The 17,498-nt window shown below is 38.0% G+C and overlaps 1 protein-coding gene across 1 annotated transcript in view; it reads left to right on the top strand.

Moving 5' to 3' along the window:
• The window catches only part of LOC113949401, a 133,847-nt gene that overhangs the window by 30,082 nt on the left and 86,267 nt on the right, over window positions 1-17,498 (top strand). The window contains exons 2-3 of the mRNA XM_027647930.1: window positions 6,173-6,258; window positions 12,466-12,572. Of these exons, the coding sequence (XP_027503731.1) occupies window positions 12,526-12,572 (47 nt within the window). The 5' untranslated portion in view covers window positions 6,173-6,258; window positions 12,466-12,525. The remainder of the gene's footprint in view (window positions 1-6,172; window positions 6,259-12,465; window positions 12,573-17,498) is intronic.

Here is a 17,498-nt window from a genome sequence, read left to right as displayed (position 1 = left end):
GACTTTCTTATTAGACTGCAGCACAACACTTAGGTACGTGCAAGTGTCTTCTCTGTTTGAACCCCCAGATCTCATTTTGCTTCCAAAAAATCCAATCTCTGAAGAGGGCTGACTGGTTCATTTAGTTGATTAATGAAGTTTTTGAAGTAGTGGCACCAAACGTAAGTACTCTGTAATCATGAGTTGAACTTGAAAATTGCAAGGTTATTTGATTTTTGTTGTTGTTTTATAAAATACATAGATATTGTGGGTTTTTTTATCTTTTGGGTTATTTCCTGCATCTATTTAATGTTTCAAAATATTTATCTTTCACAACCCTGGAAAGTAGAATTTCTTTTTCATCTGAGGTGAAATTATTTCATAGTCAGTTGGTTCCAAGTGCTGCAACTTTAAGGGAAAAAAATAAAATTAAATGTTTTGACTGATTTCAAATAAAAATTTCATAACGTTATTTTCACTGGACTTTTGAGACAGCCTCAGAATCTTTACATTCAAAATCTCATTTCAGATATATTTGCAAATAGTTTGGCCAGTTATATATATATATATATATAAAAAATTGTTTCTTTCTCTTTTCTTTCAACTCAGCTTATAGCCTGTCACTGGATGATGAATAACTTTGAAATTTGAGTTAGTTTCTGTTTAGGGTAACTCAGCTCTAAGGAAAAAATTATGACTTAACCTAGACACTTTTTAAACTACTTCTAGATTTGGGATTTTTTCTCTTTTGAATTCTTGCAGTGAATTTTGATCCTTCTCCTACTCACTTGACACAGGGCCAGTGAAGCTGAGTTTGGGAGTGGGTTTGGCTACATGACAGTTCAGCAGTGATCTCATATGTCTCTGACAGAAACGTTTCTAACCTCCCTCGGATGGTCTGGTTGTGGCTATGCTACCTGTCCCCTGCAAACGATCCTCTAGGCTCCTCTTCTGGTGCCCTTTATCACTAGAATTTGGAGTAATCTTCCATCTAGGGGTGAGAGATTTTCCAAATTTAGACTGTCTGTACTCTCTCTCTCTGAGTGTCTTCTCAGTGGGGTTTTTATTGTATGCCCAGGCAAGATTAAAGGCATCTTTCTCCATCCCAGGCCCAGCTGCACACCTCTTACCATCATTTTAAAGTCTGTTACTTTTGCTACTCTCCAGCAAGATGAGGCTGCTGCTGAGGAGAGGAAATAATGAGCCTTACTGAGGTGCTGTCCAAAATCCATTTTGAGTCTTTCTTTTCTGTAAAAAATAAATAAATTTGCACAGGAATTTCACTTGAGTATGTGAGCACACCTCACCAAGGTAATCAGAATATAATTCTTTTGCCCTAGCTCTGTTTGTGTGTTAGGAAGTTGAATAGCAGGGAAAAGGACTCAATGCAAGTAGTTTCTATTATTGCAGTTGCAACTTGTTATCGAGAAGTCTTCCTGAGGCTCTCCTGGCACTTGGTTGTTTATACACTTGTCTTTGGTTACAGAGTAGATATACAGACACCTTCCAGTTTACAAAAAAATACAACAATAAAATATTTTTAATGCTAATGTAACTTCTGTACTCCTGTAACATATGTCTCAATTTATATTTTTTGTTGGTTCTTTATTTAAAGATCATCTGAAGTCTTCATGGCAGGCTGTGAAATTTTTTCTCTGAAAAACTCTCTTTCAGAATATTTTTTTAATTCATCTCTTTATTAATTTTAAATGGATTAGTTAGGTTTGGAAATACAATCTTTTAGCCAAGTACTCATCTGGTATAAATTACAGTAGTTGAAAAATCACTGCAGGCACATTATTTGTAAAATTCCCATGATCTTGAATGTAATAGCATTTGTCCCTGGATGACAGGATGTGAGACAGAAAGTCATCAACAAAGAGTTCATGTATGCTTCTTGACCACATAGAGCTAAAATTCTCCTGCTGAAACATCTTTAAGTCCTTTGATTTCTTTCTGTGATCATTAAAATTTCACTTTTACTCACCAGATGAGCCCCACTGCCACTTTCTGTGGTTACAGTCCCACTTCCAAGGACGGGCGATAAGTTCAGTCAGGAAAGCACCATTTTTTACCCTGCTGAACAGCTCACAGTGAGGCTTCTGCAGCCCTGGTTAGACTCCTTGTGCTACACAAGTTAAAATGTTTGCTTTGCTGTATCTACCTTTTACTGCTGTCTGCAGTGAAGTGCAGCATTTTCAGGACTGGATGCCTGACTCCGAGGGTTGAGTGTATCCTGTTAAATAACTGTGTGTCAGCTGCTGTGAGCAGCAAGTCTCTCCATAAAAGTGTTCTTTTGGTTAGCTTGCCATATGTCTTGTCTTTGAAAGTATCTTTTTAAGTGACAACTTATAAACATTTTATGAGAGTTGTAACAATCAAGAATGCAAATCATAAATACCAACATACACCAGCTTAGCAATTTTTTTAAGCTAGTTATTTTGGACAAAACTTGCTCTCCTTAAACACTGAGCAAAGAAAAGGTAAAACCTTTGGTTTGTAAAGAATGAAGTTGTCCAGGAGATAGACACAGGCCTAATCTGTGTGCTTGTGCTGACAGCCTTGGAGCTATACAGACGTGTATCAGCTGAGCATCCAGACCATGGTGATGGCTGGGGTAAAACTGGTTGTGTGAAGGTGACAGTTATCAAACCAAACAGCAGGAAGGACACACAGCCAACAGCACAGGAAAACCAGACACATTTGTGGCTCAGGGGAAATCCACTGAGGAAAATACTATCTTTTTGTTTAAGTTAACAATAAGATAGACTGGCACTTAAACATCATCTGATCTTGTAGTGAAAGTGCTCTTGCAAAAGGAAAAATTGAGAAACTTATATGGCAGAAAATCTTCTTGCTTCTGTCTAAAACTATTCATATGATCAGCTGCCAAGCAGCAAATCACCATTCTCATCTTCTTGCCCAGAGCTTTCACTTCTCAGGACAGAATCTTCCCTCCCTCTCTCCTCTAGAGAAAGCATCTGATACAGTTTTCCTACCAGCTTCCTACCAAAATAACTCTAGGGTCCATTAACATCTGGAGTGTGAATGGGTACACAGGATGTTTCACTTGTGAGTCTTTTAAGGTGAAGGAGCAGAACTTCTGTGTTGTATCTTTAGGAAACATACTGCCAGTTTAGACATTGCAGATGCCACATTAAAATGAAATTGTGGATTTCTGAATAGATTTCTTTACATCATTGTGATTAAGAGTAGCACATTGCTCTCCAAGCACAGAAAACATGAAGAGCTTTCATAACTGATGACTTAAACACTGGGTTTTGACTGGGTTTTTTATTAATGCAGACATTATGACTGGGCAGATTGTGAGGTGTTTTGATTGCCTTTGATTTGCATGAGTAATCCTTGTTAGCCCTGACACCTTTTGAACTTTCAATTCAAGTGTTAATTTTGGGAAGCAGGGAGTTGTGAGCATGAAGGACAAGGGAAAAAGGAAGAGACAAGCATTTCTTCATGCACACAGCACTGCAGTGTGCTATCCCATGCCCTCAGACTGGGCACAGAAATGTGCCATCTCCAAAAGTACTGTGCCACATACAGGAATAACACTTGAACAACTCAGTATTTGTAAAGCTTGTGCATTGTTTCATCCTTTTCTCTTTCCACCTTTCCTGTTCTTGTAGGTAAAATTGCCTAGAGAACTAATGACCACAGACAAAAATAACGGCATCAATTCAGGGTCAACAAACTGAGCAGTCCACATTGTGATTAACCAGTGCAGCTCAGCATGACAGCACCTGTTCCTTGCACGGTGATGTCTGACTCTTTGTTGGCTGTGCTGGTACATACTTAAGTGCTGGAGCAGGCTTTGCCAAGGCAAGAAAGGCAGGGAACACTTTAGCCTTCCCTACATCATCCATCACTATGCCCTCTCTCCATTCAGCAGCAGACCCAACTTTTCCCAGAAGTTCTTTTGAAACTATTTTATTTGTTGAATCCGCTTTTATTGCTCTGGATGTCCTCTGCTAGTTTTTTCTCCAGCTGGGCTTTGGAGAAAAGTCTTTTTACCTGTGCCAAAGTAGTGCTTTCTTATTCCTTCTACCTATCTTTCTTCCTCCTCCCTCCCCTACTGCCCACCACCACTTTTTGAGTGTTCTGTTTAATTCCCAGCCTTTCTCTAGAATCAAATGATTTGTTCTTTAACTCCTAGTAAGTTTTTTGAAGAAGTCGGCTAGCAAATCTTTCCCTCTCATGGCTGTTTCACAGCTGATATCTTTCAGACAATGAACAAAGATGTGGAAATCTTTAAGACCTTTTGGATGTTTGGGAAAATATCTTCTCCATTATATGGATGCTCTTCATTTTGTTCCCTTCAAATTGGTCCCTGATCTTTTTTCTTCTCCTTATGTCTTTGCTGTTTTCCTAAAATAATGTATGAACACATCTGGTTAGCACTCATAGCTGTTGAAGGAATTAATTTGAATTCAATTTGATGAGGGTGATTTATTTAAGATCTGTTTCCAAAGCAAAAGATATCACACAAGTATTATGCCTACAAAGTCTCATAGCCTTGCTTGAGCACACTTATCAGATAAGCCAAGCAAACAGATGTATGCCAAAACTGCAATTATGAAATTCTGCCAATCCCAAAAGGGAGGACAAATGAAGTTGGAATCTTTAATGTGTTAGACCAAGTCTGTTAATGCTCCTGGTTCCCCATTGTTTGTGTTCATCTTAATATCTCCCAAATTAACATTTCCTTAATTTTGCTGTGTAGACATACCAGTCCCATGACTATGGGTCACAGAATCTGTTACCATAACTCATGAGCTCCTCCTATAATACATGTAATTTCATTTGTTATTGCAATGGATTGTTTCAGACCACTTTTACCTCTTTTTTTTTTTTCTTGACAGTCTTCTTTTGCTAATTTCCAAAACAGCAAAATACATGGTATCATCAGGAATACTTACATTTTATAAAAAATTTCCCTTACTAAATTAACTCCCCCCAATTTCTAGTTCATACAAACCCTGCGTTATTAAAATAAATGTGCACTGTTTTTTGTAACTTTTTTTTAAAGCAAGCTCCATAGAATTGTCAGTACATTAGGTTTCAGCATGCCCTGATGTAGAGAGCAGAGCTCTGAGACTAGATCACAACATTATTCTCTAGATGAAATCTTTGAAGATTAGGGTAACAGAATATGAAGTTTCTAGAGAACACATGGTATGTAAATTGCTTTTTTCCAGCCTTATGGCTTGATCAAATTTGGACAATTTTTTCACACGGTAAAAGACATTGACAAGAGTTTATTCTGTTCCCAAATGTAAATGACATCTCTAGAGACTGAAAGGAAATCAGTATTCAGAAAAATGAAGACCAGGACTCTTCCCAATCAAACCAGTGTAATGTATTTTCCCTTCACCATGATTTCAGCAGTGATAAAGAATAATTTTTGTTGAAATTACCCAGTCCGTCAGTTGTGGGTGGGCAGGCAAAAAGATATAATGTATAAACTTCATCTCCAAACGGTAGCCTAAATTCTGAATAATTGATCATGGGGAATGGGTTACACAGCAAATTCAGTCTCAGTGCTGTCAGCTGTGCTTGTAGTAGGTACCATTGTGTACCAAGGCATTAGAGGACACCTCCTGTGTCCTCAGTCAGGGTAGTACACAAGTCAAAGTAGTACACCAGTGCCAACCTGACTAGAAGTTTAAATCATATTTTAATGTATTAAATGCTGGATGCTTGGAACAGAAGATCAGACCTTAATTTTCCTGGTAAAACATGCTGTAGTCATTTGTATTTCACTGCTGAGGGAGCTGCAATAAAATTATTTTGCCTCCAGGTCAATTGATGTTCCTTTTTTATGAGATACTTTTTAATAAGGTACTATCCTCTTTTAGATCCACTACTTGTTCTTCAGGTTCACTTTCCTATACAAAATACAGGATGAATACTAAGACTGAGTTGATGAAGAAATGGCACAATGCCTTGCTAAAGCAAATGTGTGTGGCTCCAAAGGGCAATAGTACTGAAAGTTTAGATGAGAGTTGAGAAGGGATTTGAGGATATTTATCTTTTGGAAAATACTGATTTTCTTAAAATTTAACCTGATCCAGGAAAGAGCTGAGGTCAACACATATTACATTTGAAAACTAATTTGATAAATTTTGCTATGTAACTCTGGAATTTTATCTACTTATGTCATTGAGTCCTTTTCCAGGCAATCGGTTGGTAGATGTCTGGTGCACAGGAGATCAGAGAGCAATTCTGCAGATCATCATACATGTGGTACTGAAGAACAATCTGGTAGGTTTGCATCAGCTTTTCTAACAATGGCATCACATCAGCACTCGTTGAACTCTCAAGATATATGCACTTCACTGTGGCTTTCAGGAGAAAAGTGCCATTTTGAGACAAAATTACAGCTGTCCTTGAGGCACTTTACCTTCAATTTCACTTGCCAGTTCTTGCAATATGCTGACATGGAAATCACCCAAAGCTTGACTTTGACACACTAAACAACCAAAGATTTTCTTACACTCAGAAGTACTTTTTGCTTTGCTTTGCTCTTTTTTTTTAAAATTTCATTTGCAGAAGTAATCATATCTGGTGAAACGGAAAACAAATTATAAAATTAGGGAAAATTTTATCTACTTTTTGGGAGACTTTCAGTTTGTGAAAATTTTCATGTCTTTTTGCATGTATGTGTGTCTCCTTAAATGGAAGGCAAAAATGTTTCAAACCTGGTAAGTTTTCTTTGGGTGATAAAATGATTTTGTTTTGTTTTGTTCTGGTCATGTATTGCAAGGTAACCAAGGCAAACAGAATAAACACTAAGGAAGGAAAGATGACATTTTCTAGACTGTTTTGACATATAGTGTGAAAACTACATCCCTTGTCTCTTGGTTTCAGTGGGACATGGTGACTGCATTGCAGCTGTTAAACGCACAACAGAAATGTCATCTTGGTGGCTGATTCTGTATGTTCGGGGTAGTAAAGACTGCTGGCAGTTTGCATGTGGAAATGTTTTCTTTTCTGTCTTGTTTTGCTGTCATGGCAAGACTACTCTTGGTTTTTATAAGAACCACTCTCTTTTCCAGTGGTGTGCGTCACTTGGACTTTACAAGGTCAGTGCGATCTCTCAAATGTTCCCCAGTTCCACTGCAACAATCAGGTCACTTGCTCTTGCCTGGTCAGAACACCATGCCTCAATTGGTCCAATTTTTTGTCCTCCTTAAGGGCTGACCCTAGCCCTGAAAAAAAAAAAAAAAAATTAAAAAAAAGGGCCTAATTCCACTACTTTCAATTGAAGGAAGCAGATCTGAAGTTTCTGATTCAGACTTTTTAGCAGAACCTGTCGTTATTTTGAATTCTATCCAAGCCTCCAGCAGTTTCAAAGAGAATAAGGTACATGCAGTGCAAAGGTACTGCTATGCAACTCAATGTACAATATGACACGTCTGAGAGGAATATTGATTTTTCACAGAACATGAAGGACAGAAAAATAGGAAAACACTTTAGCATGTCCTTGGCCTTCTGCACAAATAACCTAATGTTTATATCTCAGCTTACTTTCCTCATACTTGTATGAAGGCCTTTGTGGAGCTTTCCTGGAAATTATAATATCAGCTGCAATGTGGAAGTGATTTAGCAGCTCTCTGTAGATTTAGGTTGCTATTTCATTTTTAGGTAAGTTCTTCCCCTGTCTGAATTGAGATGCATTCTGTGGTATTGTAGGATAGTTTCACCTCATCTGAAACTCACTTTAACATCACAAAATCAAATGTTTGTCTCCCAGTTGAGTACTGTTTGTTTTGACATTCTACTTCAGGGCTTCTGGGAAAGAAAAGACAGGAGGAAAGAAAAGACTGAAGAAAGCAATTCTAATGAGACCAAATACATAGCAAAGTACTTGAGCACTGCTATCACTAGGCTCCTCAGGCTACTGTTTTGGGATGGCTTTAAAATAATCTAAGTGGGCATCTGTATTCCCACCCTGTTCACACAACCTACTGGAAGTCATGGCAGCAAACTCCGGGCTTTGGACTGCAGGGAAGCCTTCCTTACTGCTTCATGAACCTGACATGAAAATCTCTGAGCAACTCAGTTGTCTGCAATATGATTGTAGAGAACCTGCTGCTTATATTAAAAAAATATATATATATTTCTTGGTTGGAGTGTGGAATAAGTCCATGCAGTGTCCTTTACATCTGATGTAACATCAGGACTACTAAAAGAAGCCTCAGCTACATTATTGTCAAACATGGTTTTCATAAATTAGCCTTCTAAACTCATAATTGGAAATGTAACTATCATGCTTTTTTGTACATCAAAGCATCCATAAATACCACAACAGTTAACGATGCTCATGGGTCCTGAAGACCATTCCAGTTTTATTGAAGGCCATTTGTGTTTATGTTCCCACTGACATGGCCAGTTGTTGTTATGATGGATGAAATATGCACTGATGAACTTTATGCTATAGTGCTCCCAATGCCTGGGGTGAGGTACTCCATCCGTAGACCAGCATCCTAAAAACATCCCCCACAAAGTCAGAAAGGATGGCAGAGGATCATAAGAACAGAACTGCTGTTCTTATGACCATATTTAATCTCTGCATGGTTCAGGTACAATTCAGCATCTGTTCTCTTCATGTCACTGGTGACTGCAACATAAAATACCATTGTAACATGCAAAGGAGTGAAACTTTTTTTAATTTGAGTAAGATGAATTTTAACACTGAGTTCTGGGACACTACACTGATTTTTCAACATGGAATTAACAGAGAATATATTTCTTCATGTAGGCTTGTCTCCAGAGACTATGGTTGTGGAAGACTAGTTAAATTAATGGAGGGCAGGATATAAATCTGATGATGAATTCTTTTTGGATGCTAAATCAATAACTCTAGTTATGCAGACGAAATGCGTTTCGTCGCTTAAGGCCTTATCTTATAGCAGAAAGAGAATGTAAGTAAAAAAATGAAAATCAAAAACTTCAAGCTTCCTGTAAAAGTTTCAAAAGGAAATGTGTGTGTTTTCAAGGTTGAATGTGAAGTACAGACAATATATGCTGACTGAGACAAAAAAAAGTACAATTGCAAATTATACATTTAGCTTAAAATTAAAGATGTAAAGATGGATGTTTTAATTTTTAAATCTGTTGGTACCATTTAACCACCTGGCTTAGATTCTGCTATTAAACAAATGGCAGTCCCTGAACTGAACAGAAACATCAGAAAAAAGTGTGAGCAGAATAGAGGATGGAGAAAACACCTCTTCTGAGATTTTTTAATTTAATGCTGAAACCAGCATTACAAATGGGTGAAAATAAATAACCTTCTCCACCCTTTTTGACCTTCTTGCAAGCCTTTGAGACCACAGCTTCCATTAGAGTTGTCAGTCTGCCTTTATTTCTCCAACCTTCCAAGAAAAGTGAACAAAATGTGCCACAAAAAAAATTAATGTTTCCCACCTGGAGGATTGCTTATCTTTCCACTGCTGCCCACCTCTGAGCGTGTGCTCTTTCTATCCTTGACTCTGTTTCCTTTCTTCCTTTGCATTTTACTAAGGAAAATAATCTAATTTGAGAAAAAGAAGACTGTGGCTGTGCTGCTCTCAGCCTGTGAGTAGGAAGGCAGCTCTGTCTGAAATAGCCAGTAGGTGAAGTATGTTTACCCGGATCTAGGCAGCTGATAAGGATGTGTACCAAAACTTGTTTCTCTTACAGAGACACTTCATGCAATGGTCTGCAGAATCAGAAGCTGCACATTTATCTTTGCTGTTCTTTCTTCCTCACTCTCTGGGTATTTGTCCTATTATGTCTCCAAGAAAACATATTCGTGATCATAAGAGAGATCAACAGCAGCAGCTTCAGCAGCTCATTTTAGATAACACTGACATGCAAGAGGGCAATTAATGCCACCTCCATTACCAACAGAAAGAGAGTCAAGGAAGAGGCAGCATCAGAAAAAAATTTCTCTACATCCAAAGGGAAAGGGAAAAAGAGCTAGTGTTAAAATGAAAGCTTTCCTTATTCTTTTAAATTTTAAATGTTTTAACTGTCTGGGGCTTTGTTAGTTTGCCAGAGAGGCTTTTTATGTTGCTTTAAATAGAAGGCTGTTATAATAAGCATTTACCATGGACCTAAGTTGACCAGGGTTTCAACTCAAAATATTCACCTTGCTTAAAGGAAGAGCTGTTTGATTCAACTCTTGATCTTCTGCATATTTTTGTTCTACTAAGCATAGTGCAATAAACAGTGGGAATTTGGGAGTTTAACCCTGATTAAGCTGGTTTTGTAGTCTCAGCTAGATGCCTGTGGTTTGGAACATTGCCTAACTGTAAAGCAGGATGTTACCTTCAGAAGAGGAAATTTGCTCGTATAACTACTGGCATTATTTTTAAGTGGTACCAGTGTGGCATCCAAAATGGGTCTAAAGAAGGAATCTGGAGGTCCTCAACAGCCTGGAGGTTGTGGTTTTACCCAGTTAATAACTAAGCACCACAAAACTGCTCACTTATTTCTGCCCTTCTCCCCTCCATGGGATGAGGAGAGAATCAGAAAGGTAAAAGTAGGAAAGCCCATGGGCTGAGATGAGAACAGTGCAATAATTGAAATAATTGAAATAATAATAATAATAATAATAATAATAATATTAATAATAATAATAAAAATTGTAATAAAGGAGAAAATAACAGAAATAGGGAGGAAAAAACCTCAAGAAAAACAAGTGATGCAAATGCAAAAACAGTTGCTCACCACCAACCGATGCCCAGTCAGTTCCTGAGCATTGGCCCCTGGCCAGCTTTTCTCCCTATTTTGTGTGCTGAACATGCTGCTGGGATCAGCTGTCCTGGTATGTCCCATCCAAGCTATCTGTGCCCTCCCCAAGCCTCCTCGCTAGCAGAGCATGTGAAGCTGACAAATCCTGTAAGCACTGCTCAGCAACAACTACAACATCAATGTGTTATCAACATTACTCTCAAAGTAAATCCAAAACACAGCACTGTACCAGCTACTAGGAAGAAAATTAACTCTATCCCAGCTGAAAACAGAACACTGGGTAAATGCTATTTGCCTAAAATTATCCTCAAGAAAAGAAAATTTTAATAGTAAAACGGTCATACAGCAGAGCTATGTGGCACTATCAGCCAAAAACTCTCTTTATGCAGTCTGATAAAACACCAACATAATCTAAAGGACATTTTGAAAGAGGACATTGTCTGGTCCCTAAAATTTGAAACAACATCAACAGGCCCAGGTTTACTAAATCTTCTCAGTAATTCCCATGACTAAAAATCTATTCTGGAGACTGTTGCCATCCATGGGAAGTGATGAGCTCCTCCTTAAGTTTCTATAAATAAAGATCATTAACTTTTAGCTAACAAACACATCACATGTTTAAGAATTATTATAACTGTTGAGACCTGAAGATGAAGGACATGAAATTAAAAAGCTTTGTGCTGGTTTTTTACCATTAACATTGCAGCTCTGACATACTCTTGACAGTCCCCGCATGCTTTCCTTTCTTGTGTCCTTCCTTTGTATTTTGACTGGTTCTCCAGTTAAAAATAACCACTCTGTAGTGATTTCAACTCTATTTCCTCTTTCATTGAACATGTCAGGTTGTGACAGATGTGTATGTTTCTAACCTGAGCCTTGAGGATGCGGAAATTTGATGCAAATGCCCTTAATTACATGCATCGCATTTGAATAGCAAACTCTTTGGCAAAGTAAGGCTCTCCCAGGCTGTTTTTATCATAGAGGTATTCAGACTTGGAAAAATCAAATCTTTTATGTGTACCCAGAGGTGTTGCAGACACTGAATGACTCCTGAACTGAGATGTGCCTCCCTTTATTTTGAATATGGTGTATTATAATTCTATACTGTCTGCATGTGTCCCCCTATTTCTACTGTATGAAATGCACAGCTTTTACATGTGTGTCAGTTTAATAGTACTTCTGATGGTAGTGGTGACATTCCTTCATTTCAGCAGGCAAGAATTGCTTTTTGGTCAGGCTTTTCTTTGTATGTGGAAAGGCCATGTAGCATACAGGGAGTTAGAGGTTTCACAGCTACAAAATCCACTACCTGACTTATTTTTCATCTACTGTTAAATCAAACCCCACCTGAACTTGAACTAAAAGTGAGGGAAACCTCTAGTTGTCTTCTCACCTCTTGGACAGTGTAATAATCAATAATAGTAGTTACTTGGGCAGTGAATTAGTCATAGCTTTCTCTTTATTTGGTTTCTGATAGTTGAATTCATGAGTCTAGTGCAACACTGAGCTATTTAGTTTGCCTCCCTAGGCTGGCTATAAAGAGTGGCTGCAAACTGTGGAGAACCTTAATTTACCTGACAGGTGGGCACTTAACTTCTTCCACTGGAAACAGAATCCTATTTTCTTACTCTGACTTTTGTTCTGGGTCCTTCCCAAGATTAAGAATGAAAATGAGAAAAGTATCATATGAGCTAATCCTTTTTGTTTGATGTTGTCTGCATCTACTAGATGGATCTGGTTTTTCCAAAGCACAGAGTTAAGATTTGGGAACCTCACTGAGTGAATCAGATGAACGCGATGCAAAGAGCCAAGAAATGTAGAATCAAAATATCTCGGTATGTTTTTCTGGGGGGGGGGAAGAAGTGTTTAAATTTTCACCAATATTTTTTTGTTGAAATCTCAGACAAATGTTTTGGAATTTAGGAGATCTTGGATTAATTTATTTTCTGTTAAAAGTCCATTTTCCAACTGTCTACAATGGATGTCTATAAAACATCTTCATAATTTAAAGCATTATTCAGATACGAGATTTCATTGCCAAGTACCTTCAGGTCTGTGTACATTACCACTTATTCTTGGGTCAGAGGTGTGCTTTTGATTCCACTTATCATACTCTGGTTATTATTGCAGAGGAATTTCGGAATGTAAATCATTTGGAAGCCTGTCTGATGTAAATCTCTCCCAAAATAAGCCCAGTGATAACAGGTCCTCAGTACCAGCTGTTCTGCTCTACAGATCCATTCCCAGTGGAGTGAATATAGGCACAGACATTATTCAGACTAATTAGGAGTTTTAATAGTTTACATCCAAATTGCACCAATGTGAAGTTTTGTCCAGGCTACCCTCACCTTTCAAATTCACCAAACCTGTCTAGCAGTTGCACAGCATGCTTTCTCATGACATTTTCCATGTCTGGGTTCCCAGACAGAAATATCTTCAGAGTTACAGTGTCTCATTTTTGGTTCTGGTTCTGGCTGAAGCCCAGAAATACATAAGGGATACAAAATGAGGAGGAAAGCTCTGTCAGGATGACACCACACAGAGGTTAAAACCATTCATGCACAGGACAGAACTGTATCCTTGCAGATTCCTTTACAGAAGTGCAATGACTTGAAGGAGAATTAAGCATAGATCTGTAGTGTTCATCCCTAGTATATTTGCTGTTTATTAAAACACCAGGCTGCAAGCTGTATGGGCTTTTCTTGCTATTAACAGGCACTGCCCATCTCATCTTTAACTCTCTGCAATGTACTCTGTCCCACAGTTTAGAATAATTGTGGGATGTTTCTGCTGGACTTATTTAAGCTCTTTGTAAATTCCACATGGTCTTAATGAACAGAACAATGCAGCTGAACCAGTGGAGAATACACATGAAGAATAACACGAAAGGACTGAGAAGTGCATACGTTTGTAGCATTTTGGCTTGTTTTTCTGCTGCCTTACTGTTTCTGTTTCTTCTATCATTTGCTTGCATAGTGTTCTCATTTTGTTTAGTCCCATAGGTAACTGCTCGTGCCTTCGTGTGTTCAGTGCCTCATAGCACAGGTATATGCTTTCAATCCCTGATTGCACCAAGCAGATAAAGAGATTTTACAGTCAGGTCTGATATATTAAACTGCTACGACTCAATTCTTCCTTAACACAATGAGAAATATTCCCTGTCACCTCTGCAGCTCCTGCTCTGACTTGCTGTCTGGAGAAGCTCGTCCTGCTATACCAACTAAATTGGATATCTTGGGACACTAGTCACCCAAGCTGAGTGCCTAATATGTGGCTAAGTGTACATCTCTTACGTATCTCGTTAGTGGTTCTGGGCACAGAGAAAACATTTTATGAAGATTTGTCATTAGTTCATTGCCCATTAACGGCTTGCCCTATGTGTAAATGTCTCTGGACAGTCCCATGTGTTTAATCTGCTTTCTTTATCATTCAAAGATATTATCTCTGGCCCTGGCTTCACTTTGCTGTGGTTACACTCAAGGATAAGAGTTTTTCCCATGACCTTTGTTTTGGAATTAAGGCATTGGAAAGACCTCAGCATTTCTAAAATATTGTTACCAAATCAAGTCAAAAAAGCAACCACAACTGCAGATGAGAGGTTGCAGAATAATATCTATGTTGGCCAAGCAAACAGGAAACCCTGAAATACTAATATAGTATTATTAAAATCAGATTAGATGTGATGACTTTTCACATAGGGACCTCACTATATGTTCTACTTAGATTAACTATGTTTGCATAAGTGTCATAAAAAAACTGGAACTACAACATTAGTGTAATGACAAGTATATTTAATTTCTCAAAAGCCAAGAAATTCCTTGTAAAAGCATCTTTGCCTAGAGAGGACTTTAGATCTCTGCTTTAGAGACATGACCAGAAGATATTTTATCACAGCTATTACTATGAGAACAAGTGATCTCTGGAAAAAAATTAGAAGTGCCACCCATGTCAAGACTTTTGTGCAGCAGCAAGGAAGCCATTGGTCTTGTTTGGGTTTAGCTACTTCTATGTTAGTTTTATTCACCTCCATTGATCTATCTGCTACAATATGTCTGTGTCCTTTTACACCAAGTATCTTAGTATGTATTTATATTGTATATATATTTTAAAAACCAAAGACTTTTAAGAGAGAGAGAAGCTCAAAAAGATCACATCAGTACTCTCATGTTAAATTGGATGCACTCATGTTGTTAAAGAAAAAAAACAAATACAAAAATACAAGATTCCCCTTGATGACAAAATCAGCTTTTTAAGGTCGAGTCTTTCAAAAATAAAGGACTTCAGCAAAGGACTAGCTATCTGTGCAAATAAATCAGGGCAACCTCCCTGTTGCCAAAAAAATGTGTGTAGTTAAAACAGTTCAAATATCTAGATAAGAAAAAAAAAATCATCATTTAAAAAAATAAAAAGTCAAAACAAACCAGAAACAACAAGATTAATTCACATTTTTATTCTGCATTAGCAAGATAGTGGAAGGAATACAGCCAGTTCCCTGCTTTCAGTAGTGAGTTTAAAATTTCCAGCTGTCAGGTGTTAATTCCCTAAAACATATCAACTTCATCACTTGAAGCAGTTCAGAGTTTTCTGACCATACTCCTCTGAAGGATTTAGTGTTTTCTCTATGCTTTTCTGACTGTCATCTGCTGAAGCAGATTGTGGTATTTCCTGACAATTAGGGTTCTCTCACAAAAGAGAGAGACACAACTGTCTGTTGAGCTGGCAGGAAGACCTTGCTTATATGGTTTATTTGATCTTTCTTCCTTTTTGACAGCATTTGGCAAGTTGTCTAAACTGGAATTTGTCCCTGGAAACTGAGAATGACCCCTGGAATTTTCTGGAAAATTTGAAAATGTGGTACCTTCTCTCATGTCTCCAGTCTCCTTTTTCCACCTCCCCTGTCAGCTGGTGTCCACAGCACGCAGAGCTCTGCGGAGGAGCTGTGCCACTGGTGCTGTACATCTCCAACTGTCCTTCTGGCTTAATTTGCAAACTTTTCGGGTTTTTTTCACTTTCAAATGTCAGTTCAAAGACTTATTTGTGCAGATAGGCTGTTTACCTCATTATTTGCCTCACTGTTTAACTCCTTCAGCCACCTCAGGCTGCATGAGACCATAATAGATGTATCAGGCCATAATAGATGTTTGCACAGGGACAGGCACACAGCTCGATAGTCATAGTGCTTTTCTGTTTCCTAAGGCAGGATCCAAGGCTTCTCCCAGAGCAGGATCACATTTGTCTTCAAGGCACTCTAATACAAACAGGAGTCTTTTGAAGAGAGAGGAAGGTGCATCCCAGAAGAGGAAAAAAATAACTTCAAGATGAAGACAAGCAACAATCTTCCTGCAAGAACATTTGAGGGAAATAAACACTTCTTCCTACCCAAAATCCTGATCTCAACAGGCAGCAATGCTTTAGAAGCATCTTTTCTTCACTGCTTAAGGGAAATAATTCAGCTGGAAAATTTTGGCAAAGTGAGACAGTGTCTGAAACAGAACAATTTCAGTAGATTTTATTAATGAAAATAATCAGAACTCCAGCATTTTCAAGAGTAAAGTTGCATTATGTTTTTCTAGAAAACCACAGTAGTCTCTTTTTCTGTCTCTCTTCGTTTTTCGGAGGCACGTGAAAATGTCTTTCTAGATCAGAAATGTTTCCACTCTTTGTTTCTTTTCAGACAAAAAAATGTTCTCTCTGATGTTTACATGTTTCCTCAGAGAACAACACTAATTGGCTTCCATCGTAAGAAAATATTGCTCTAGAAGAAAAAAAAAAATATCTGTTGTTCCTTTACATTAATTTTATGTTTCTTAGTTGCAGCAGCACAGTGGATAAGTGACTGCGTTTTTTGAGAAAGGGCACGGTTCTTGCCTAATTTTTATTTATTTAGTATTACTTAACATAGATAAGAAACAAATAGAGGTAGTTGAAAAGATTTTATTTGCTCTGGAATAAATTGGTTTTATAATCTTTCTTTTGACTCCTTCAGGCTTAGTTCACTTCACTAGTCATAAGAAAATGTTTGTGACAAAAAAACTGAACATGAAGCAGGCTGAATGGCTCCCACACATAGACAATGGAAATATGGAAGTTCATGTGTGTAGCAAGATTTTTTGAATTTTTTTTTGGTAAACATTTATTTTAAACTATTCAGTGCCACTTTGCAGAGCAAATGTCACCTGAAACCAGTAATTTAGAAGGATGAGATCCTAGCGTTTTGGTTGTGAACCTCAAATCTTTACTTTTAGAGGACTTTTGTCAATCCATTTGTGACAGAGGCTTCATCTACCCTACAAAGTATTGCGCTGAAATACTATTACAGGTCCAGAGAGCTCCATAGCTGTGTCCAGTCAGCCTAGTCTCTGCCTAGACTGATAAGCTTCAAAAATAAATACTACAATCTTAGCGTTCCCAAGGACTAGAACCTGGCTTCATTTTAGGGTTATAGCACACAAAAGGCACAGATTCCTTCTGCGTGGTGGTGGCTGAGTGACCTGATCTCTAACTAGGGAACAAAATGAACCATCAGGAGCTGAGGAAGCCAACAATGTGCCCAGGTGCATGCCAGCAGGGTGTGATGGGAACGCACAGAAGCCATTTTCCTGCTCTTCTGACTGCTATTCAGTTTGTACAGGGAGGTGGTTCACATCTTTTGAAATTTGTCGTGTCTTATGACATTTACAATTTGTAGGCTGGGTAGGTTGTCCACCCTTGAACTCAGACTAGTTAGGAGATTTAAGTTGTAGCAGATTTTTGTTCAGTAC

Source organism: Corapipo altera, unplaced genomic scaffold (genome assembly GCF_003945725.1).
Source record: "Corapipo altera isolate COAL_440 unplaced genomic scaffold, ASM394572v1 56, whole genome shotgun sequence".
Lineage (NCBI taxonomy): Eukaryota > Metazoa > Chordata > Aves > Passeriformes > Pipridae > Corapipo > Corapipo altera.
Note: the sequence above shows the minus strand (reverse complement) of the source record. Positions and strands in the feature narration are given on the sequence as shown.